Source organism: Zosterops lateralis (assembly GCF_965231275.1).
Source record: "Zosterops lateralis genome assembly, chromosome: 15".
In the NCBI taxonomy this organism is placed as follows: domain Eukaryota; kingdom Metazoa; phylum Chordata; class Aves; order Passeriformes; family Zosteropidae; genus Zosterops; species Zosterops lateralis.
In genome coordinates, this window is record NC_139775.1 from 1522801 (window position 1) to 1546551 (window position 23751).

The following is a 23751-nucleotide window of genomic DNA, read 5'->3' on the forward strand; positions in this document are numbered from 1 at the left end:
GAATTCAGGATGTGCAGGGAGGAGGCAGAGATGGACCAGGATCTGCTCGGTGAGGCCCAGCAATGGCATAAGAGGAATGGACACAAACTGATGCCCAGGAAGTTCCACCTGGACACGAGAAGAAACTTCCCCGTGCAGAGCTCAGGGCAGGGAACAGAGAGGGCGTGGAGCCTCCCTCACTGGGGACATTCCAGAGCTGCCCGAATGCAACCCCGTGCCGTGCTCTGGGATGGCCCAGAGCTGAAGCAGGTTCCCTACAGTCCCTTCTAGCCTGACCCCTTTGGGATTTTGGGATTCTGGGACTGAGGGCAATGCCGACCCGGGGGAGGACCCCGAGAGGGCGGAACCCCTGCTCGGTAGCGCTGCTGCCCGGCCGGGCTGCACAGGCGGGGGACAGATGAGGGCAGCAGCTCTGCCTGCAGCTACTTCCGGTTGGCGTCAGGGCGGGGCGGAGGCCGGGAGGAAGTTCCCGGCGCCACTTCCGGCGGTGGCCATGGTGACGGCGGCGGCCAGGTGGGGACCGCGGGGACAGGGAGGGCCGGGGGACACCGGGCAGGGGCCCCGGGGCTGCGGGTGCGGCCCCGAGAGGGGCGGGGATCTGGGGAATACGAGAGGGGTTGGGGGAAGGCGGCGCTGGTGCGCGCAGGGACAGCCCGCGCTCTCCGGGACAGAGTTCACCGCTGGGACTGACAGTAAATACCTAATTATAGATAAATGAGGGAGGCACCCGGCGGTCATGTTCTCACGGAGGTTTAGGTAGTTCTTGATTTGGTAAATGTCTGCAAAATGCTTTCTTTGGAACAAACGTTTCCGTTTTTTCATCAGGCCACCTTTGTTTCTGTCCCAAACACCAATAGAGGAATTGGGAAGGTGGAATTGCAGCTTGTAACTGAGTAAAAGTGGCAGGAAGATTAATGAGAGGACGATTTAATAGAATCCTAGGCTGGTTCGGGTTGAAAGGACCTTAAATCCCATCTCATTCCACCCGTGCCACGGACAGTGACACCTTCCACCAGACCAGGTGGAAAACCAGATAATTTCTCAAGTCCAGGCTGGTTTTAGGTGCTGGAAACATTTTTTTCCCCTCTTGCTGTATCATGGGTTGAGGTTGTTGTTTTGCATAACAATTCTGGAAGAACTTGGGCAGGATGCACTGAATGAGAACAACAGAGGGTTTCCTGAGGTGATGCTTCAGGTAATGTCTATGGCAGTTTTCTTTTGAGAATTCCAGCTGGGTTGTTGTTTTCCTTCTCCTGTCTCCTGTTTGGAATGAGGAGCTCTGTCCAGTTGCTGCCTTCCTCCCTTAGGAGTTTTTTACTGGTTTCAGAAGTTTGAGTTCACTTCCATCTTCTCAGTGTGGGGGTTAAATTCCCCCCCTGCAGTGGAAAGGTCAGAGCCTTATTCCCAAGGTTTGTTTTTAGAGGCAGCCCTTGGCTGAGCTGGCATTGGACACTTGCTTGGGTCGTTGCCATTTCCAAATTTAAGTCGGGGCTGTCCTGCCCCGGGACCAGGGGAGCTCCAGCCCAGAATCACTGCAAGTGAGCCCCTTCCTCAGGTAGGACATTGTGATTTCTTCAGACTAAAGCCCTCACTCCAGCCTAGAGGGGCTTTGCTCTTTGCCTTAGGAAAAGCAGATTTTCTTTCCCCTTCTTTTTATCCCCCCAACTGTTGGATTTGGGAATGCAGCTCCCAGTTGCTGCCACTTGTCACGGAAAGGACAATGTGATTCTGGGATTCTGGAGCTGCAGAATCTGAGTTATTTGGGGAAGCTTTCAGCAGTTTGGCTGTTTAGGATCTGGTCTCATCCTTGCTGCCTTTTAGTGCACCCTTGACTTTATTAATTAATATCTTTGTTCCTTCAGAAATCATTATCCTGGCTTCTATAGGAGAACATCCAGTTGTGTTTTAAGGGGAAAGTTCTGGGTTTATTTCTGATTGGATAAATGTGATTTATTCTATATGAAGCTTTCAAAGTTTCCTGTCACCTGTATTTGCTGACATTATCAGTGTTCTTATTTCTGCTCTCTGATAACCTGCATGTTCCAATCCTGCCTTTTGGGATGGAGAATTGGGAATTACAAGACTTGGTTTGCAGCAGTTAATGAGTTCTGAAACTCTGGTGTTATAAACATTACTTTTTAATCACAGGGATTAATTTTTTCTGTGTGAATATCCAAATTATTGAACAAAGGTGGCAGTGGGGTCTCAGACCTTTGAGCAGAAGGCCTGAGATAGTCAGTTCCTCTCAAATCAGGGGTGGAACCCACGTGTTCCCCACCCTCACCCCCATTTTTGATGTGACACAGCATTACCTGAGCTGGGGTGGTTTTGGCTACTTCAGTGTTACCTAAAGTTGGGTTTGTGGTAGCAGCAAGTCACAAAATCACTTCAGACCTGTTGCTGTAGGTCTGAAGTGCTGCAGAAGTTCTTCTGTCCCAAACAATTTATTCAGCTGGGTTGTCCTCTCTCTCAAGTCTTGACTGAACTGAGATTTCCTTTGTTTTGGGGTTTTTGTAAGAGGCCATTTGAGCACCTTGGATGAAGGAACTGCATCTGCATGCCCCAATGTAAATGGATTTAGATCTCTGATTGGCAAATCCTTCTCTCTCTTACTCCTCTCCCTTCTTTCCCCATCCCATATTTCCCCTCCCCAGAGCTGTTACCTGTTGGTTCAGACTCCAGCCTGGAAGTTGCCAGAGCAGGTTGTTGTTCCTGCCTGGGCTCTTGGTTTGCTGCAGCCCTCAGGCAGAGATGGACAATCTGCCCAGTTCCTGTGCATAACATGGAGAAAAAGGAAGGAAAAACAATAAAAGACTTGGAAATGTTTTTCAGATCTTAGAGTGCTTTAGTTAGCAGAGGTGTCAGGAGAGCCCTCTCTTCCCAGTTACCTTTTCATCTGCATTTCACTGCAACCAGAGCAGGGCCAGATTTTTCCAGTGCCTCATGGAGGAAGTGCCACTGCACCTGTCAGCTCCCACTTTGGAAATAATGAAAGGGCCTAAACGTGGGCTGAAGAATTTTTTTTTTTTTTTTGATTTCAGAATGTCCTGTAAGCCCAATGTCAGCACAGCACCTGCTGTCCCTGCCCACATCTCGTGTTGTGGATCTTGAGAGACCTTTGAGAGAGCAAAAAAAAGGGAATCATAAAGAAGGCAGCTGCTTTCAATGACCAGCTGAGCATGAACCAGTCAGGAGAGCCTTCTCATCCAGCCTGAAAATCCAGTGGCCTTGTGTCCAAACTTCTCTTTCCCAGGAATTTTTTTAGGGAAGATCCATTCTCTTATGTCAAATGAACTGTACCAATCTCTGGCTGCAAAATACACCCTGTGTGCACTCCCTCAGCACAGGGGTGGAGGAATAAGATGTTTTGCAGTGGCCTGAGCTGAATTCTCCTTTTGGGTTTCTGCTTTCCCACTCTGGGCACTCTCCCTGTTCCCATGTCTCCCTGCATTATCCGCAGTGGATCACAGCAGGAAGGACTTCAGACACACACAAGTCAGTTTGGGAGTGGGAAGCTCCAGAGGACTCCAGGAAGAGTTGTGTTCTAACTTGATGGCTTTGTTTTTAGACCTTGCCAAGTTTATTTTGAGCTGTCTTTATGTGTTATTTTATTGTGTTCCAGCTGTACCCCCAGAAATACTTATTTCATTCAGTTCACTACTATTTCAGCAGGCTGTTCACTGAGCAGCTATTTGAGGAATTCTCTCCAAGCCCCTGATGGATATCTGGAAGAGCCTGACTTTTTCCACATTAGCTCTGTTCCATGGCATGCAGAGCCTGTGCCATCCCCTCAGTTCCACACAGGCTCAGTCCTACTCAAAGACACTGAATTCTGCCTTAGCATTGTGGTTACCTCTTGTTTTCTGCTTTTTGTCCTTTTGTCTGAAGGAGCACAACTTGTGTGCCCAGAATTTCCCAGTATCTTCCCAGTAAAGGCCTCTCCTCTAGTTCAGACTGCAAGAGTGGAAACTCTGCCTGCATAAGAAGAAGGGGAGGGAAAATACCCTGATGTTTGGTTTTGACTTCATGTGTGACCCAGAAGATTTCAGGAAGGGGTTGTAATTAACTTTACTCTTGCACCAAACTTTGATAAAAGCTCAGGGACACACAGAGGGAAAATTAGTGGCCTTTTCACAGAAGTCCCACTTGCTCTTTGGCCCTGTAGTATCTGTCACATAAACTACTCCTTTGAAGGAATGGCTTAGCAAGGGGATTACGGCTATGCCTTGGTATCAGAATCCAATTCCAGGATGAGATTTCAGTGTGTTAAGCAAATAACTGGCTCAGAGAGAAAACCTGGAGCTTTCAAAAGACAAGACTGGCTTATGTCCATCTGGGATAATACACAGTAACTGATCTCTGGCTTGTAGATACTCTGGTACTGGCTGTTATAGAGAAATCTGAAAACTTTTATACAATCAGAAGAATGTGGAGAAATATCCCAGCCCTGAGGAACTTCTACACAAGAAGGTGAATTTAGGGCAAAACACGGGAACAGCATCCCTGAACCCAAGTTTGTTAGGTGACAGCTGACAGGATGCAATGCCAAGTGTCCTGCTGGGATGTTCACATTACTATTTAAATGCTTAAAACTGGGTACTGATGTGAACTTTCCAAAGCCTAAATGAAGGGATGAGAAAATCTGCTGAAGATACAGAGGTATCTTTGTGGTTTATTGGTGGTCTAAGGCAGGGTTAAGAAATACGATTTCAAAACAGTTTTCAAGCCTTTGCTCATTTTCTTAAAGGTGAAATGATCTCTTTCCTTTTATCCTGTGGCTGTAGGAAGACAGTTCAGAAAGGAAAGCTCATGGATTTCACCAGCACTGTCATCGTCCCACTGCTGTTGGGCAGCCTGGGAATCTTTGCGCTGTTCCGGCTGCTGCAGTGGGCGCGGACACGAGCCTACCTACAGGGAGCCGTGGTGGTGATCACAGGGGCCACCTCTGGCCTGGGGAAAGGTATGCACCCAAAGCAGGGCCCCAAGGGCAGGGCAGCCAGGGGGCTGTGGCAGGAGCAGCTCTTGGAATGAAGCAGTAATGAGCTGGAAGTTCCTGTTGATCCGAGTTTTGAGAGATGTGGCTCCCACCTGAGTTATAACTACAACCAGTTTAGATTTGGATGTAAGAAAGTCTCAACATTTGGTACAGAAAATTTTAATCATCCTGTATAAACTGGAGCTTATCAAAGCAAGGAATTAGGTGCTGTTCTTGTGTTGTCAGGGGATCTTTTCCCTAAATCCTGAAAAAGCCAGGAAGCCAATTTGTTTCTTTAAAACCTTCCCGAAGTGGTGTTCTACATCCATGTATTTCCAGTTGCTCTGCCAAACTTTCCACTCCTTCTCCTTGTCCCTCACCCTTAAGTTAAGGTACCTTTCCTCTCATGGTACAAATCCATCCACTCTAAAGTCAAACTCTTGGCATTTATTAATACCAGGGAGTATTTTTTTCCAACTGAAACTTACATTTTGCTTCAGTGGCTACATTCTCCAATTCTGCATTCTATAATTGCTTTAAAAGCTGCTTGAAGAGAAGACAAGGTGCTCTCTGCTATTAAGGCCTTTCATTAGGATGAGTACATTTATAGAACAAATAGAGCTTTAATTGATGCTGCCTTTGCATGTGAGTTTGTCTCTAAGGACAGGGGTGTTCAGGAACTGGCCAGAAGAGATGAACTGGTTCTCTCTGCCTGCCTCAAGCAAAGAGTGGGAGTGGTAAAGGATCTTGTACTCCTCATCAAGAGGAAAGGAAATTAGTATTCCAGGAGAAACTTTCCAGGTGGAGCTCCTTGTGTGCTGTGGGGTGTAGAGACTTCCACCACTGTACAGTAAAGTTTCCTCCCTTATTGACTCATTTGCAAGATCTTTTACAACTCCCCTTACTCGTAGTTATTAATACACCAGACCACCTCTAATTACTGTGTGTTCATTGCCATCCACTGTCATCCCTTGTGCAAACAAGCAGTTTGTCCCTCTGGCTCCCAGAGGGGACAGGAACATGCAATTAGGAGGACAATAGCCTGGCATCCCTTCTCCAGGCTTTTCCTAATGAAGAGAATCACCTTGATGAAGCCATTAAATCCCAGGCTCCCAGAACCAAAGGAGGTGTTCATTAAAATCGAAACCCCTAAGACCTGTGTTAGATGACACACAAGGTAACTGTGGTCCTCCTTAGAAGGGCATAAAGTCAAAAATGAAGAGACACAGGCAAATTTGACCAGCTGAGGGGGAGGATATGTAAACAGCACAGTAAGTGTCTAACCAGCACAGTATGTGAGAGCACAGCAGCTGCCTCAGCACTACCATGTGTCTGTCACAGTCCCAGGAGAGTGGGATGTGGCTGTGCCCTGGCTGTAAATCAGCCTGGCCATCACACACAGCAGCAGTGAAGCCACCTCAGACCCTGCCAGCAAACAGCAGTTTTGTCTCTCACCAGGTCTGATGTGGATCTGTCCTTTCTCTGGGATTCACATGCCTACTTTTCTCTCTTCCTTGCTTCCTCCACAGAATGTGCCAAAGCTTTCCATGCAGCTGGCTCCAAGGTGGTGCTCTGTGGCAGAGACAGCGAGAAGCTCAAAGAGCTGGTGCAGGAGCTTTGTGCTGTGAAGAATCACCGCAAAAACGTGAGTGTGGGACAAGGACACAAGCCCACAAGGCTGTGGGCTCATGTGGCTCATTTCTGCTTGGGTTGTTACAGAAGTGACAGAATTGCCTGTGGGTTTTTCTCTTGAGCAATAGGAAAAATGCAACTCCGTGGTTAGGATAGGTGCTGATATAGGAGTACACTGAGCTGGCAAGTCATTCCTTGTAAAAAACCCACAAAAAGAAGCAATCTTGGCTAGAAGTGGAAGTGACAGCACATGAAGGGCAGAGTGCCCAGACCCCTTACACCTGCACCTCATACACTGAATCTGGAAAAGTGACTTTCTTTCTGTTAGCTGTTATTTTTTATGTCTATGCCTGCTGACAGTGGCTAAGAAAGGTACTGCTGGCTTCTGCAGAAAATACATGGGTTATGTTTTGCCTTTTTCAGATACATTTCCTTTAATAAGACAACAGGAAACTTCAGTACGTGAGGAAGATCTCCCTTGTCCGTTTTTTAGGCTCAGGGATAAGGAACAGGCTACAGGAGCAGAGAAAGAGGAGCAAAACTGCTTCTGTCATGAATTCCTGCCACATGGAACTGCTGCACTGTAGTTGCACAGGGTCTGGATGGCTCTGCTCCTGTCCTTCCAGAGCTGGGGGATCCCATCACGAGCTGGCACATCCAGCACTGAACTGTATTTTGCTAACTTTAGTTTATTCACAGACACACGAACCTCACACTGTGGTGTTTGACCTCTCGGACACCAAAACTGTGGTAAATGCTGCTGAGGAGATCCTGAGGGCCTTGGGTCATGTAGACATCCTGATCAACAATGCTGGCATCAGCTTCCGAGGCACAATTGTGGACACAGGACTGGATGTGGATAAGAAAGTGATGGAAACAAATTACTTTGGACCTATAGCCTTCACCAAAGGTACCTGTGATCCACAGGATTTGGCTGATGCCTCTGCAGAGCTGAGCACAGCTTCACTTGTGTTTGTAATTGCCCCTGGTAGAACAGAGGGTGAAGGGAGGTTTGGGGTTATGGGCAGGCTGAGGGCATGACTGTGTAGGAAATACCCCATTGGAGATGATCCCTGGATCCATCTCCTGACTCTAGCCTGGCAGGGACTTGGGAAGAGGTCCAGTTATCCTGTGTGCACTGACAGAACACTGGAGAACATGGTGGGGGTTGAAGTGGAGCTGCAGCTTTCCTAGGAGGCTTTGCTTACACAGAACGCTCAGCCTGGAGCATGTCAGCTGCAGGAAATGGGAAGATGTTCTGGTGGCAGGAAAAGCAAGTCCTGCTGCCCACCCTGTAGGAGATCAGAGCCACCAGAGCAGCCCTTGTGCAGCCTCTGGCACAAGGAATCTCCTCCCAGGTGAACGTCCCAGCTGGACACAGTGTCAGTCAGAGGCATCCCAAGCACTCTCCCAACCCTGCACTGAAGAGGGATCTTGTAATTCCCTTCAGCATCTCTGAATGCTCTGAAAGCTTTGATTCTTGACAACAGCAATGGCAGGACTGTTGTCTGAATGGATCTTTTCTGTCCTTTGCTAGCACTTCTCCCCTCCATGATCAAGAGGAGACAAGGCCACATTGTGGCCATCAGCAGCGTACAAGGCAAAATAAGCATTCCTTTCAGATCTGCATGTAAGTACCTCCAAAGAAGATGGGAAAGACATATTTGGGGCACCAGGCTGAATAAATACTTGGCTCCTGCTTCCACATTTAGCTCTCCATGGAATTGGCTGTGTGCAGGGAAGGCAGAGCTGTGCATCACCCTCAATGGGGTCACAAACCACTGACAGCACTTTTAAATACAAAATCTTAGCCCTGTCCTAAAGTTTTCAAGGGATAGAGAAGGAGAATATGTTTTGAAAACAGCTTGATAGTCCTATCTTAACACTTGAGTCACTGTAATTCCCTATTTTTTTGGTATTTTATCCATGTCATTTGTCTTCATTATCTCCTCTAAGAAAGCAGGAATTTTTTGTTTTAATGAATTATGAAATGCCATAGTACAAACAATGCCAAAACAAAAGCCTAAACAGTCTTGATCCAGCAAACTCTTCATGCAAAATCAGTTATGACAAGAAATATTGGTGGGATTACTAAAAAAATCTTTTAAAAGATGGATGAACTAAGAGGAGAGTGTTGGACACACAGGCATCTGTAAATCGCTGAAAGTAAACACCAGAAGTAGAGTGGTGCTGGCACACAGTGGGTCAGGAATGATGTTGAGTAGGGGAGAGCCTGGAATGTCTGAGCCGTGGGGTTTTGCAGGTGATGTGGGTCCAGTTGCTCCAGGAAGTGTGTTCTGAGGAGCTCCCAGAGTGCTTGCACAGGGACCACAGCCCCATGGATCTGGCAGCAGGAGCTCAGCCCTTGCCTGAGGTCCCTGCAGGGTGAGCAGCCTGTGCTGAGCTGGTCCTGGTGGTGCTGTCACAGGCAGTGGTGGTGCTGGCATGGTGGTGGCAGTCACAGGCAGTGACCAAGCAAAAGGAGTCACTCAGCCATTTCATGGGGGAAAATCCTGCCCTAGGCCACACTGCCCTGCTCTGCCTGCCTGTGTGATCTGGTGTTGCCTTGTGTGCAGCCAAGCCCTGAACCTGCTCTGCAAGTCCCCAGTGCTCAGCACGTGCAGGGCAGCCAGGTCTGCCTTCCAAAGGCTTTGGGTGTCCTTTATCAGGAGTGGGAGGCAGCTTGGGTTCACTCTGGAGTGCTTTGGCAGGACTGTGATACTACCTCAGGATCCCAGCCAGTTTTCAACTTGAGTTTATGTTTTGTCTTCCTAAATTGCCTCTGACTCCCACTACCTGTTGCTGCCGTTCTCTAAACAAAAACAAACGTAGAGGCTGGAGAACAGCTCTTGGGTTCTCACTGAGAAGTGGCTGCATTGCAGTGAAAAATTATTCAGAAAGTGACATTTCCTTCAGCCCTGCTTCTTCTCCTTGGTGCACAGTCCTTTTCCTGTTTTCCAGATGCTGCCTCTAAGCATGCTACCCAGGCCTTCTTTGACTGTCTGCGAGCAGAGGTGGAGCAGTATGACATTGAAGTGACAGTTGTGAGCCCTGGATACATCCAGACAAACCTGTCCCTCAACGCTGTCACAGCGGATGGATCTCGCTATGGAGGTGAGATACCACTCGCTGCCCTATTTCTAAAGCATCTCCATAAGGTGTGTTTGCAACACGTGGCCTCTGGTGGGGACACAGGTTAGCCCTGAAGGATCAAAAACCAACTGTGGATGCAGGGTAGGAACAGCAAGCCCCAGAATTCAGCCTTCCCAGACAGCAACTCTTGCCTTCTGGGCCAACCATGAGGAACACCTGCCTGTGCTCCCATACAGAACTGGAGTAAAAACCAAAGCATGTGCAGTTAGAGCATTCCTAGGAAGGAATAGGAGGTACCCTAGCAGGAAAGGTACCTCAGTGAGGGTTTACCTGCTGGTGTTGGTGCTCACTCAGCTTTCCCTTGGCAGTTATGGACAAGACTACGGCCGAGGGACAGACGGCGGCTGAGGTGGCTCAGGTGGTTCTCAATGCCGTGGGACAGAAGAAGAAGGAAGTGCTTGTGGCTGGCCTGACCCCCTGCCTGGCTGTCTACCTGAGGAACCTCTGCCCCAGGCTCTTCTTCACCTTAATGGCATCTAGAGCAAAAAAGGAGAGAAAAGTAAAGGGCTCTTAGAGCTCAGCTCCCCTGAGCAGGGAGAGGCTGAGCCCCTGCAGTCAGCTGGGACATCACTGGAGGTGCTCCTGCAGGAAAATCCTTTCTCAAAATGCTGTTCACCATTGCACGGAGACTGGGAAGCGGTTTCCTCCACACTGCTGGAAGACAGCACCTAAACCTCAGCTGGAGAAGGAAGGGTGCTTGGACAATGGGGGAGAGCTGCAGGGGAGGGCTCAGGGGAACACTGCAGCCAGGGAGACTCCTCACCTCACTCCAGGCATGCTCAGCTTTACTGGCCTGCTACAAATAAAAACCCATCTGTTCTGCCTTCACACCAGCAGACCTTGGCTGTCCCCACCCCTGTGAAATACAGTCCTCAGCTGGGAGCTCTCGTGATCAGTGTCTCATTCCCACTCCTTCCAATCTGATCCAGGACGTGCTGCTTGCAGTGGGAAACTTCAGAGCCTCTTCCTGTTAATGTGCCAAGTCATCTGATAAATTAAGCTCAATCCAGTGCCACTTTTAAAGAAGTAACTGATGTATTTGGCCATCATTTTACCCATCTGAATCATGCCCTACTGATGTACTGGGACAGTTAATTCTGCAGTGACAGCGCTCTGTGAATCCCAGCCCAAGGAATGCAGGGAAGCACTGAACAGGTAGAACAGCACAGCAAGGCAGCTGCTGCCAGGACACACTGCACAGGTGGCAGCAGCACACCTGGGCCACCTGCAGCACAGAGCAGGTGTGATCCTGTGGATACCAGGCACTCTCTGGCACTAGAGAAGAATCCATGTGTGTAGGGTGCAGAGTGTAGCAGACAGACCTTTGTTCTTATCTGCTTCAAAGCAATCACAGATGCTAATTAGGATCACATCCAGTGGGGAATCATACCTGCCTGTTCAGGTATCACTTCAGGGAGCCTGACAGCCTGAAGGGGTGCCATGTTCCATTCCTCACTTCTTCTCCTCATGTGAGGGATACCAGCACCACTAGGAAAAAGGAATTGCTGCACAGAGGTAGGACAGAAATAATCTTAAAATTGAAATGAACTCTGCTAGTAGGAGCCAAGGTCCAGACCCCTCCTGCCACCACTTTCCATGTGTCCTGCCTCACATGTCCTGCCTGGGAATGCACATCTGATGACACGTAATTTCATTGCTATGAAATTAATCCCTTGGTCTACTCCAGCTCCTCACAGCATGTAACATATGAGGAAGGGAAAGCAGGAGGGTTTGGTTTTTTCTTACATCCCTGCAAGGTGCTATTGTACCAGTAGTAGCTGCAGAACAACATGCTTTATCCCAGCCCTCTTTATGGGACCTGTGAGCTTACACAGTGTGAATCCACACAGAGGATTAGTCACACAAACTGATACAGGTGTGCAGGCTCAAAAGGACCTTCTCCTTCCAAAAGCCTTTTCCAAAATTTAACCACTACAGGTTTATAAATGATCTCTGAGAACCAGGATGTGTTTAATGATGACAGTGCTGCTGCTCTGTCAGGACATCCATCCTCTGCCACTGTCCCTGTGGCTGAGGCTGCAGCTGTGTCACAGAAAAGCCTGGGGTTGGATTGACAACTTGAAGCTTTCAGGTGTGTTTTTTCCTGTTAAGATAGGAAAACAAGGCATTACCTTCTCTGCCTCTCCACAAGAGGAGTGTTGGTGTTAGTTGTGCTTTTCCTTTTGTGTTTCCCACGCTCAGCTCCTCAGTTCCTTGATGAAATGCAGTGCTCCTGCCAGGCTTGTTCAGCTGCTCCATGTTCTGGTGTTTCAGGTCGTGGCTACCCAGGAAGGACTGAGGGGCTGCTTTGCATTTCTGTGCTCCCATCCAGGGCACTGAGGGTGAAACACATCAGGCCTGAGGGAAAAATTATGTGTGGGGAGTTACTGTAGTTACTGTGGGAACTACAGCTCCAAGGCAGAGGTTGCTGAGGGGGCACCCATTCCCTTTGGAAGTAAATTCCTTCTCTGTGACAAGGGGAATGCTGCACACTCCAGAGCACGCCCACAACGGGCAGAGTGGGCAGCACAGTGTGGGGAGGTTTGTCCCCAGGCACTGTTGATTCCACTGAGCTATTGGCACTGGGGACAGCAGAGACAGCACCACTCCACATGAATGAGAATTTCTGGAAGTTGTTTTACCATTTCACTGAGCACTGTAATATCCCTCCCATTGTCCCAGGTCACCTTGCACAGTTACAGCCCTGACTAACAACCAGAATGTTAGAAAGCATTTTAGCTACATTATCACTGAGATTCCTTTGGAAAACAAGCCCCTCTGCCTCTCCACCTCAGAATGGAGTAACAGCTGTGTTTTTCAATCAGACCTACCCCTTGTGACAGCTAAGCTGACTTTCCACCCTTCCTCCTGCAATAAAAGACCCCAGGAAACTTGCTAATTTTTAACTCAAGTCTCTGGTGCCAGCCATGCATTTAGGGAACCTGCCCTAGTGATCATTCCAGACCAGGGGAAGCTTAACACAAAAGTGTTTGGTGCAGGAAAGGAACTAACAGCCCTGAGAATTATTCTGCAATGAGTAAAAAAGGACCAGGAACACCTTTGGTGTGGCCAGCACTAAGGTATTTTAGGACCTTCTCTAGCAATAAAGCACTATTAGCTGTGGCAGATGTGCCACTGGCTTCAAATCCATCCAGCAGGGACTCTGGAAACTCGTCAGGGTGGAAGGGCAGCCTGCCTGGCCTAACCACTGAAAGATGAAGTAGTTGCATTTCTTTGCCTCCTCTCTGCCAAGGCAACTGTACATTGTTGCTATAAATAGACACTCCGGATCCCAGCTTCTTTTAACCTTGGAGGGAGAGAGCTCAGCCACTGTACAAAGAAAGGGCTGCTGCCACCCAGAAATGTCTCACTGCCACTGGAGCTTCTCCAGCCCACTCAGGTACAGCTGCCTGTGCTGGTGCCAAGGACTGAGAACACCCAACAAGCCCAGTTTGCCCAGCACACACACAATGGGCTGCGTGTCCTGCTCACAAAAAAAACCTGCCCCAGCAAAGCAGCGCAAGTCAGAATGTGGTCAGAACAGCACATGGATGCAAGGACAGGGAGAGTCCTTGGTGCCTGCTGTGGTAATTTGGAGAGAGAAAAACAGAAAGGCAGAATTTGGGGTCTGACCCCTGTCAAGGTCAGTGTTTCAGCTGTGAAGGTCAGGCTGCAGCTCCCACTGGAGCAGGGAGCACACAGGGCACAGGCAGCTCCCACTGCAGGCCTTTGCTCTCCTATTCCAAATGTAATACTTGGAGCTGTGCCAAGCTGGCCCTGCCAACGCCAGCCACACCTATTCTCCATGTGGTGGGAGGAGATTACAGACAGCAAGCCCCTATCTTTTAAAAATAACTGGCAGATTTCGTAGAATAAAGGCTTCCCATTCTAAGAACAAGATTTTGAATTTAGGACTAAAAAATGAATTCATGCAGAGGACTGAATTCTAAAATTTCAAGTAACACAGTTACGAGATGCAATCACGGGGATGCCTTGCAGCAAGAGCAGGCAGCTCCTGTGTTCCAGGCAAAAGCAGTGGAATTGTGTGGTCAGGGCACAGCACAAAGACAGGACAAGCAGGCTCCCACCTTGGCAGCCCCCAGCCCTGCATGTGGCTCAAGGCATTTCAGAGACGTAGCCACCTTAGGAAGAGCTCACAAGAACTGAGCAGAATGCGTTTGTAGCTGGACACTTAAAGTGATATCACTATGATAACAGTGACGAGAGAGCAAGAGCATTTGAAATTCTCATCCTTTAATGGTCAATGATAACTTCTGGCTGGTTCTGTGTAATACAATTAAACAATATACTTAAATGTTTCCCAAAAAAAAAAAAAAGGAAAAAAAAAAGGGAAAAAAAAAAAGAAAGCAGCTCTCACACCCCTTCTTTCTATTGCTTTCTTTCATTGACATTCTGCTGCTGGATTTGACTCCCCTGGCCTAACATACGTATCTCAAGTCACCACACATCCACATCTCAAGTGTAACGAAGAACTGAAAAACCTTGGTGCACCAGTGATGTGTTATTTGAAAAATAACAGCTCTATTAAACCAAATCCTTCCCAGTCTCCACCGCTTCTCAAAGAGGAAAAACAAAATGTTACTGTGGGAGTCTTAATACACTTGTCTTTGTGGGTTTCTCTCTTGCCTGCTGAAGTCATACAGCATAGAGTTCATAGATCTTCTTTACACAGTACACCAGGGCAGCAAGTGCTATCGTGTTGTGCAGTCTCTTTCTGTGCAGGTCATCCTTCCTCACCAGCACCACGGGAGTGGACGAGGTGAGCGTATGCAGGGGCAGGCGCGAAAGTTTATAGGCGTCGTACTCGACCTGGTACTTGCAGCAGGGGTCAAACTGCCAGGAGATCCCGTAGAGGGTGCAGCAAGCCACGCTCAGCACTCCAGCAGGCAGGGAGATGTAGTGAGAATAATCTACTGGCAGTGCCAGGGGGGTGAAAAGGCAGGTGGTGCCCGCCAGCACGGCTGTCTTGTGCAGGCAGTTCCCCACGGTGATCCAGCGCGCCGTCTCATCCCCGATGCGCGTGGGCTCGATCACAATGTACTTGTATTGTGCCTCCAGCGCCTGCTCCAGCTCATACTCAAACTGGTCCTGGGCGTTCTCCCCATTGTAGATCTCGTGCACAATGTAACAGTCCGTGGAGGACAAGGTCACCCTGGTAAGGGGAAATGAAGAATTAAAACTACAGGGCTGAAGGACGGGCGGTTCACCCACCCGGCTGGGAGAGCGGGACACAAGTGGCCCCAAGTGAGGGCAGCCCCTCAAGGTCACTGCCTCTATTTCACAACCAGCAGCTTCTCAACTTAAGCTTCATTTCACATCAGCTGATCACTCCTGCTGTACAATAATTCATCCCAAAAGAAGGCAACATATTTTTCTTACCTTTTTCTAACTTGGAGGATCTAGAACAATTTGAGAAATAGAGTCTTGTAACAGTCCTGAAATGGTTTCTCACACTTGGGTATCAACCCAAGCAGTTTCTCTGGAGAGAGCAGAGGTGTCACTCACACCTTAGTGACCACAACACATCACTGAACAAACCACACAGACTTGAGGAGCTTTCACAGAAACCAAGACAAGCAGCTCATTGATCAGGAGGACGAGCTGCTCTGGGAGGTCTGGAGAGAGGAAGCATCTCCAGATGAATGGCATTTGCTTTCTGATGCAGCTTGCTATTTAGTCCTCCATATTAACACAGCCTAGTAAATCCATGGTAAATCCAACAAGGATGGCCAAGGAACACTGCTGAAAGGGAATGTGAAGAAGGCAGCAGGGCATTCAGTTTGTGGCAGAACGCCTCGCTTCCTCTCTTGACATGGGATGCAGCAAAGCAAGACACAAGTTTTTAACCCAGGCAGGCTTAAGCAGTGAAGAAAGAGCTGCTCACTTCACCTAGGAGCACATTTCCTACTCAGGGGATTCAGGAAACTTGTATTGCAACAGCAACCTAATGTCACATCATTTTACACCTTCCCTCCATCCTCTTCACCACATCACCTTGTATCTGCAGTTACATCCATGTACAGACTGCTAAGAAAGAGTCTTATGACTGTATACCTGCTCTAAGAAAGGGTAAAAACCTATCCACCAGAACCAGGCAAAATCCTCTCTTCTGAGCAGAAACGAATATTTCTGACACACTTGTGTTAAACCAGAGCAAAACTGAGCACGTGGCCTAGCACAGATAAAAATATCTAGCAGATTCCTTTAGCAGAAGGAGAACAAACCACACATCTGACCTAATCACAGCAGACAAAACAGCCTCATCCCAACAGCATTCAGACCCCCGTGATATCGGGAGGAACATACTGCTGATGTGGAGAACAGAATGAGCACTTTTTGCTCCATTAGTACACTGGTACTTATGTGCATGCACTGGAAAATAAGGGAGAAAAATACACATCCACAAGCTGCTGTTGCCAAACATTATCCTTAATGTGCAGCTCCACTCAGGCTGCAAAGGGGATTGAGCAGTGGCCAGCTGTAATCAAGAATATTGTTAAATTACAAGCTGTTGCAGACATGGCTGGGTTTGTAACAGCAGCAAACATCAACCAGCAGGACCTGAGAGGCACCACCCTCTCCCAAACCAGAGTCATAAGCAGTTTCATTAAAAGTCCAGATGGAATTTATATAACCTACAAGGAAAACTCAACTTAAGATGTAGTTATTGAGTTCCTTGCAGCGCATTTCCCCCTTGGCCTGGGTAGAAAGAAAAATAAAAATCCACCTTAATTCTGTGTATGCCAGGGGCTTCTTTGGGGCAATGAGCTTGTCAGGCATTGTTGGGAAAATTACCATTAACCCTTCCAGCACAGGATGTGGTGAGCTCTGATGTTCTGCAGTGAATTGAGAGGTATTTAGAGAAAAAAAAAAAAAAAAAAAATTAAGGGCAGGAGCTATTTAAGGAATTTCTAACAAGAAACCAGTTAAGCAGGTGTTACACTGACCCCAAGGACACAGCTGGTGATGGTTTCTGCCCGGGATTCTTTTCCCTGATAACAGCTGCTCCAAGTGCAGCTTCTTCCAAATCAAAAATTCCAGTTTCATTGCAAAAGACATATAGAGGCTTAAGGTAACTGCACACCACCAGCCACGACTTTTTGAAACCACTTGCTAGGGCATAATGACTTCATGGAAAAGCTATTGCTGAAAGGCATTTTCAAGCTGGAAGCCAACCCAGAGTTAACACAACCCTCCAGACAAAATTGGTATTTCCAACAAGGAGCTTTCAACTTTTCAACACTTTCAGTGTTTTGCAATACCTGGGAACATGCAGATGGGTCTACAGAATAGAGAAGCAGAATCTAAATTCAACTAAGAACTTCCCAGAGGCTTAGGAACAGCACAGTTGTTGTCATTTCAGATCTCCCTGTCATCACTGGGAAAACATGGATGAAGTGAGCCCATTCCTTCCCTGTCTGTACAAGAGCCATGGGAACTGAGCTTCTAACTCCAAGAATTCAGGATCTACATTACATGGGATTTCTCCAGGCTCAGCACCAGGACAGGTGGCACAAACCCACCAGCCTCATTTCTCCTTGCTCAGCTCTTGCCTGTTCTTCCCTCTGAACACCCCTTTTTTTCCTTTCACCATCATTGCACAGGCAGAGCCACAGCACAAACAGCCACCTGTCAGCAGGAATCCAACAGACTGACCAGAGGCAGCTCTGTCCATCTCCTCTGGAATTCTTTGGCTTGCCAGGCTCTGGGGCTTTATGGCAATAAAGTCAAGAAAATCACAGTCCTTCAATGCCAAAACAAGCAGAATTTAAAGTATGTTCTGCTGGGGAAAATTAAAAATCACTGGGAACTGAACAGCACAAAGGCTTCATCCCTGAAAAAGTCTGCCCCCCAACTGTGCTGTTTCTCCAAATGAGTCCTCTAAAATCAGAATAAATCTGTAGCATAGTGCTGAAACTGCAAATGGCAAAACACCTAATCCAAAAATGACAAATGAAAAGATATCTGCTCAAATACGACATGTGAAGAGCCTCTCTTTCTGCACAGGGAAGTGGGGTTATCATGTATTATTTCCATACAAGAACTGGCTGCCCCTGGAGCAAGGAAAGCTGAAAACTGTTTGGATTTCAGATGATAATGAAAGATACAGAGATGTGTGAGCTTGAGGAGGTTTCAGCTGAGGACTTCACAGAGGGAACTCTCCTGACACAGCAGCTGCACACCAACAAATCCAGTCAAAGCAACTGGATTTGCTCAAACACTGGAGGCCGTGGAGTTTGCCTTTTGGAGCTTGTCACCCACCCCCAGCCATGACAAACACAACTGCAGAGCTGTGCAAGCAACTCTGAGCTGGCATCCACCACTTATCAAATGTGGGGATTTTATATGAACTCCATTTTTCTTAAAAGAATAGTAAATAACCAGAGAGCACCTAATGACAGAAGACATAAAATGCTGCCAGGTGTTCAAAAGCCTGACAGGCTGTTTACTAGACAGACCAGAGCCTAAAAGCAGTTGTTAATATTATTCAATCAAATGATTTTCCAGGACCTGTCTCACCACTCCAAATAAGAGGGCACAGTTAAAAAGTTGTACAGCTGTTCTGTAGGAATAGTTCTAGGCCTTATATCCAAATATTTGTTCTATTGCAGCTTCCGGCATTCTGCATTTGAGAACTTTGAGCGTCTCGTTCCTGGTGCTGAATGAATGCCTAGATGAGGGAATGTGACAGAACTCCCAGCTATTCAGCACAGCAAGATGGAAATCACTTAAAACTCAATGATGTCAAATTTTGGTATTGCCAAAGTTATAAATAAAGAATCCATTGTTAACAGAATTATGGCAGCAGGAGGGGCAGAAGTGTCTGTGTTAGCTATAGAGCAAGCTTCAAATTACATTTGGACTGTCTTCCTAACATGGGAATATGGGAGAGCACTAGGAGAGGGTGAACAATAGCAGCTCCAGCAGTTCATCAAATCCTGAAATGGTTTGCAAGAGACCTCAAAGCCCATCCAGTTCCAACCCCCTGCCATGGGCAGGGACACTTCCACTATCCCAGGCTGCTCCAAGTCCTGTCCAGCCTGGCCTTGGACACTTCCAGGGATGCAAGGGCAGCCACAAGTTCTCTGGACAACCTGTGCCAGGGCCTCACCACTCTCACAGGGAAGAATCTCTTCTGAAGTTCCAGTCCTCAGAGCAATTCCATTTCTCTGCCACCATCTTGGAAGCAGGCTCCTGAAAACAGCAGCCTGCCTGGTAAATGGAAATTTCAATGGGATAGTCTTTATGGATGAAGAAATAAGTAACATGCCAAAGAGGAGACACAGCGTCACTCCTTGTGAAAAGACCACCTATTTTACCAGGTTCCAAGTGTCAAAAGCAGAAACAAAGAATCAGAGGACTGAGAACAAGGCAGGGGAAAACATCCTGGGAGAACCCTCAGCATCCCCCTACCACTGCCCACCTGCAGGGAGAAGGACTGACCCTCCTGAGTTTGTTGTCTTCACCCTAATGCCACCTGCCAGACAGACTTTTGGTGAGGGTTTCAAGTTATCCAACTATCTCAGTCCTACAAATGCTCAAAATCACACTTGGATACAATCTTAAGCTGCACAAGTACAGTTCTGGGCAAAGATAAAAGTTCTTTTGAGCCCCTCCCATAACACATAGGTCAAGTTTTGTTAAAGTTTTCTTTCCTGGGCAAGAGTTTTGCTCGAAGCACCAAACAATCAAATTATCTGAAAATGAAGACCACTCTGATAAGTAGTTAAAAAAATTAGAAAGGAGAAGCTTGCAACAGTGTCATAACACCTGGTCACAAGCAGCACACAGTCCAGCTCAGCAGTGCAAAAGGGGTTTTGTGCTGGCTGTGCAAGACCTCAGAAAAAGGACATTACAGGTGGCCAGAGCATGTCTGGGAGCATTGTCAGCATCTCAGCCAAGCTGGAGGAAGTCAACAGAGTCAAGGCATGACAAATTCAAACACTACATTTCTGTCCCTCCAACATAAATCCTTCCTGAAATTTAATTTAATTTCAAGATTAAGGAATGAGCTGTGGCCTGGCTTTAATTCTCAGTGGAAATATTCCACCTCCAAGTCATATTCCCCAGTGTCTATTTCTACTCAGGATACGGTGCACAGAAAGCACACGCATCCCACCCTGAACACCTGGAGAATTGTTTCTCTGCTGAAGGTCCCCACAATCTACCAGGCTCAAGCCCTCAGCCAGGCCTGTCAGGCCAGGAGCTTTGAGAAGGGCACTCAGGTCAAGGAGGAACCGGAAATGCAGGGCAATAAAGCAAGACTTTAACTCAAAAGATGCACCTTAAATTCAAATAGGAAAAAGAACAGATGAACATTGGGAAGCTCTTCAAGCAGCCTTAGGGAGGGACAACATTCCCTGAACACTAAGGAAAACATCACCAGACCATTACAACAAATCCAGCCCTCAGACAACAAGGAGGTGTCAATTTTAAGTCAACTAATGATTAGCCAGGCTGATGGAAATAGGTCAATCATTGCTGCAAACAGAGGACCAGAAATCTGAGCAGTGCAGGTAGCGAAAGGAGAGCTCTGTGAGGGCACAGACGAGCCAGTGCAGGCAGTGGTGAAGACATGAAAGCTGTTCTTTCCAGAGTTTGTCAGAACATCTCCCAGGGGAACAAACAACATGCTGTCCACTGCTCTGGCGGGCACCAGGCTGCCTTTTATACAAAAACACCCAGTACAATCCAGTGTCTGTTCTGTATGAAAAAGTTGTTTTGGTCTACAGATTAACAATTCCCTTCAGACAGGCTCCATTAAAGAGTCTATCCAGAATTAAGCAAAACAAATATTTAGTTGGTTCCCTTCAGTGTTTTTGGTTATTTTGTTTAACGTTATTATTTCACCACCAGGGCCAGCTGGAGTTCACAGTCAAGGTCCTTTGAAATTTATGTCCTTACATTCACTCCTAGCAAGGAAAGCCCTTTTTAACCAATTATAGCTTTCTCTGTATCAATAAAGTCACTTATGAAGGGACTTGGTCTCCACAGATATGCTGGGTTTTTTTGTTTGTTTGTTTGTTTTTATATATAATTTTAAATGAAAGCTGCTCTAGTCTCAGAGCAGACAGGATTTTATTCAGTACCAAATCTCCTCACACCACCTCTGACACACAGATGCCTTTTAGAGCGGCTGGCTGACAACTACAAACACTCCCTGAAGCAGCTCAGTTACCAGGAAAACTGGATCAGCACATTCAGTTCAAAGGAACATGTCTTTGGAGCAGAATCCTGCCCAGAGTAAGAAAACTGTATTCACAGTTATAAAAAGCACATGCCACCCTGTGATGACATCGGGTCTGTCAGCACTGCCTTTGCACAACCGGTGCTGCAGCAGCCCAGAGACGGGCAGGTGTGGTTTGGGATCAGCCTCTGATGGGGAGGAGAGGCCCAGTCATCCACAGCTCCTGCTCTGCAACTGCCAGGGAGAAGCAGCACCTCGCTGACATCACCCAACACCTTCTGGAATTATCCTCCTGTTTGTACAGGGTGACACCTAAAGAACCACCAGCTTTTGATGGAGATTGTGAAACGCTGCTCAGGGGAGGATGTGCTGTTCTGTTCTCTTCCATACCCTTCTTGCTGGCAAAGGAAAAACAATGCATGCAGCAGGTCCATGGAGTGACTCGTGTTTAGGAATATTTTTGATCATAAGATCAAGAGCAATCACAGCTTTGAAAAAAGATCATCTCAAACAACAGATTATTGTACAGGTCACAGACGAAGTTACACAGTAACAACTCACTTTTATGTCTGCGTAAATTTTCACCCTGAAAGAATAATTGAAGTTATTATGTGTTCTTTTCCATATTCTGTTTCTTCCCTTCTGCTGGGAGGACAAGTCTGCCACATGAAAAATCCACATGGAAACTCCACACCTCCTGTGCTGGGGCAGTGCCAGCACTGGGGGCAGACAGTTTTACCACTGTGGTATTCTTAGTTGTTTATTTAAACCACGCTGATGCAGGAATTCCATTGGCCCTTCCAGTTCAATTACTTTTGAATTCCCTGAACACAGGCAGCATTCCTGCAATTCACATTAGCGCCAGAATTTTCAGGACTACTTGTGGCTCTCCTTGGCCGTGTAGATTCAACAGCATCAAAGCAAACACTGTTGGATCACAGCAAGGGAACAAAGTGAAGCAAAAACCACAACACAAATTAAGGGGGATATCAGTTTCTAATTAAGAGGGATATCAGAGTTTCGAGGCGAGGCGGCAGGACAAAGGAAAACTCAGAAAACAGTGCACCAGCTTTCAGCAGCTGCCAGTTACATCAGTCAGCCCTGAGGCAGAACAGAAAAATGCCAACGTCAGGAAATGCGGGATAAACCCAGACATTTTCAGCAGGTGGAGAGCTGTGCACACAGATTTTAAAGTAGCTCGACCAGACACTGTCTTAAGCTGTGCCAGGGGAGGTTCAGGTCGAACATTTGGAAGGATTTCTTCACAGAAAGAGTGATTAAATACTGGAATGGGCAGCCCTGGGAGGCGGTGGAGTCACCGTCCCTGGAGGTGTTTAAGGAAAGACTTGGGTGGCGCTCAGTACTCTGCTCTGGGTGGGGATCGGTCACAGGTTGGACTCGATGATCTCAGAGGTCTTTCGAACCTAACTGATTCTGTGAGATTTCCCTCTGTCTCTTTTTCCCGTTTTAAAGTTGCGATTCCCTAACTTCCACCGCCGCTCCGTGGGTATTTCCGGCCTGTGCCGGCCGCTCCTCCGCCCTGGCAGAGGCCGGAGCGCGGTACCGAGCTCCCTGCCCGCCGCGGCCCCGGCAGGAGGAGGTCACCCTGGAGGACTCGCCGCTCCCTCCCCGCCTTTAAAAATAGCCGTGGACGGAAGGAGCCTCCCGGGGCCGGCCCTCCTGTACCCGGCCCCCAGCACGGCATCCCGCCGCGGGCAGCGCTGCCCCAGACACGCCGCGGGCCGCACTGACCTTCCCCGGGCGCGGCCCCGCCGAGCGCCTCCAGCCCCTCCTCGCCTCGGCGCGGCCGCGTCCCGCGCCCGCCCCGCCCGGCCACGCTCCCCTCGCGGCGCCCCCGCCCTTGCCGCGGGGTCGCGGGGCCGCCGCGGGTGGTGCAGCCTCGCGGCCCCCGCCGCCCCTCGCTCCAGCCCGGCCGCCCCTCACCTGTCCCGGCCGCCGCCACTGTTGGTGCCGCCGGGGCCCGCGCGCCTCCTTCCCCACGCCGCCATCTTGGAGACACTCGCCTCGCAAATGTCTCCGCCGGCGGCCCGCGGGCGCGCCGCGATGCCCGACGGGAGATGTAGTGCGCGGGGGCGGAGGCGGCCGCGGCTCGGGGTGGGGCCGAGCCCGCGAAAGGACTACAAGTCCCAGGGTGCCCCGCACCGCCGCACGGCCGCGGGGAGCTCTGGGGCGTGTAGTCCCTTGGACGAGGGTGGTGGGGCCAGGTGGACACCGCGGTGAGACCCTGGTGAGACCCCGGCCACAGCCCCGTCACCGGGGGGCGGAGCGGCTCCGTAGGGCCCGGCTCGGTTCGGTCCCGCCGCCTGGGATCTTCCACCCGGTGGGAGGAGCGCGGCGGCGAGTCCCGGCCTGCCCCGCGGCCTCGCCATGAGGAGATGCGGCTGCCCAGGGTGGGCACCGCTCGGCAGCCTCAGCATCGCCTCGAGTTCCCGATATAAAAAACCCAGGCGGTTTCTTCCCTGCAGGGGACTAGGTGCTCCTGCAGCACCTCCCTGGAAGGAGAGGCTGGGCAAGATCTTGGAGTGAATTTCGCCCTTTTAATCAATCTCGAAAGAGGAGCAGTGAATGGGGAGGCTCCCCTGCTGCATTTCTGAGGAGGAATAAATCACAGAATCACTTAGGCAAAGACCTCAAGATCATCAAGTCAATATAAAGTTTATAACCAAATGCTTCTCTAGAATTGCAATGTAGGCTTGCTGCTGCCAGAGGTTTCTCAGTGCCTGTGGATCCATCAGGTTGTGTGGGCGACCTGTGCCCCGGT

The 23751-nt window shown here is 48.7% G+C and overlaps 2 protein-coding genes and 1 long non-coding RNA gene across 5 annotated transcripts; 1 reads left to right on the plus strand and 2 right to left on the minus strand.

Moving 5' to 3' along the window:
- Positions 1–309: 309 nt before the first annotated feature.
- DHRS7B (dehydrogenase/reductase 7B) lies at positions 310–20763 on the plus strand. Of its 3 annotated transcripts, none has more exons than XM_083872467.1 (7): positions 310–513; positions 4785–4960; positions 6505–6620; positions 7307–7517; positions 8145–8237; positions 9569–9721; positions 18394–20763. In XM_083872467.1, exons 1-7 carry the CDS (start codon positions 398–400, stop codon positions 18468–18470), a joined length of 942 nt encoding a protein of 313 aa, XP_083728593.1. In that variant the 5' UTR covers positions 310–397; the 3' UTR covers positions 18471–20763. The 3 variants fall into 3 exon arrangements, with proteins under 3 accessions (XP_083728593.1, XP_083728591.1, XP_083728592.1); XM_083872465.1 differs by lacking the exon at positions 18394–20763 and adding an exon at positions 10069–14127 and having other exon boundaries at positions 329–513; XM_083872466.1 differs by lacking the exons at positions 310–513; positions 18394–20763 and adding exons at positions 4302–4470; positions 10069–14127.
- On the minus strand, positions 632–4125 carry LOC310915526. The gene is made up of 3 exons (XR_014591176.1): positions 2889–4125; positions 2664–2771; positions 632–1376 (listed from the first exon to the last, which is right to left on the minus strand). It is a non-coding gene; the product is annotated as an uncharacterized lncRNA (long non-coding RNA).
- On the minus strand, positions 13998–23040 carry TMEM11 (transmembrane protein 11). The gene is made up of 2 exons (XM_083872468.1): positions 22914–23040; positions 13998–14933 (listed from the first exon to the last, which is right to left on the minus strand). The coding sequence occupies exons 1-2, from the start codon at positions 22976–22978 to the stop codon at positions 14417–14419; spliced, it is 582 nt and encodes a 193-aa protein (XP_083728594.1). The 5' UTR covers positions 22979–23040; the 3' UTR covers positions 13998–14416.
- Between the last annotated feature and the right edge of the window lie 711 nt (positions 23041–23751).

Coding starts and splice junctions, on each gene's coding strand:
- TMEM11 (XM_083872468.1), bottom strand. CDS start 22,978: ATGGCGGCGTGGGGAAGGAGGCGCGCGGGCCCCGGCGGCACCAACAGT. Junction 14,934..22,913: donor AGTGGCGGCGGCCGGGACAG/GTGAGGGGCGGC, acceptor TCCCCTTACCAG/GGTGACCTTGTCCTCCACGG.
- DHRS7B (XM_083872465.1), top strand. CDS start 398: ATGAGGGCAGCAGCTCTGCCTGCAGCTACTTCCGGTTGGCGTCAGGGC. Junction 4,961..6,504: donor CACCTCTGGCCTGGGGAAAG/GTATGCACCCAA, acceptor CTTCCTCCACAG/AATGTGCCAAAGCTTTCCAT. Junction 9,722..10,068: donor GGATGGATCTCGCTATGGAG/GTGAGATACCAC, acceptor TTCCCTTGGCAG/TTATGGACAAGACTACGGCC.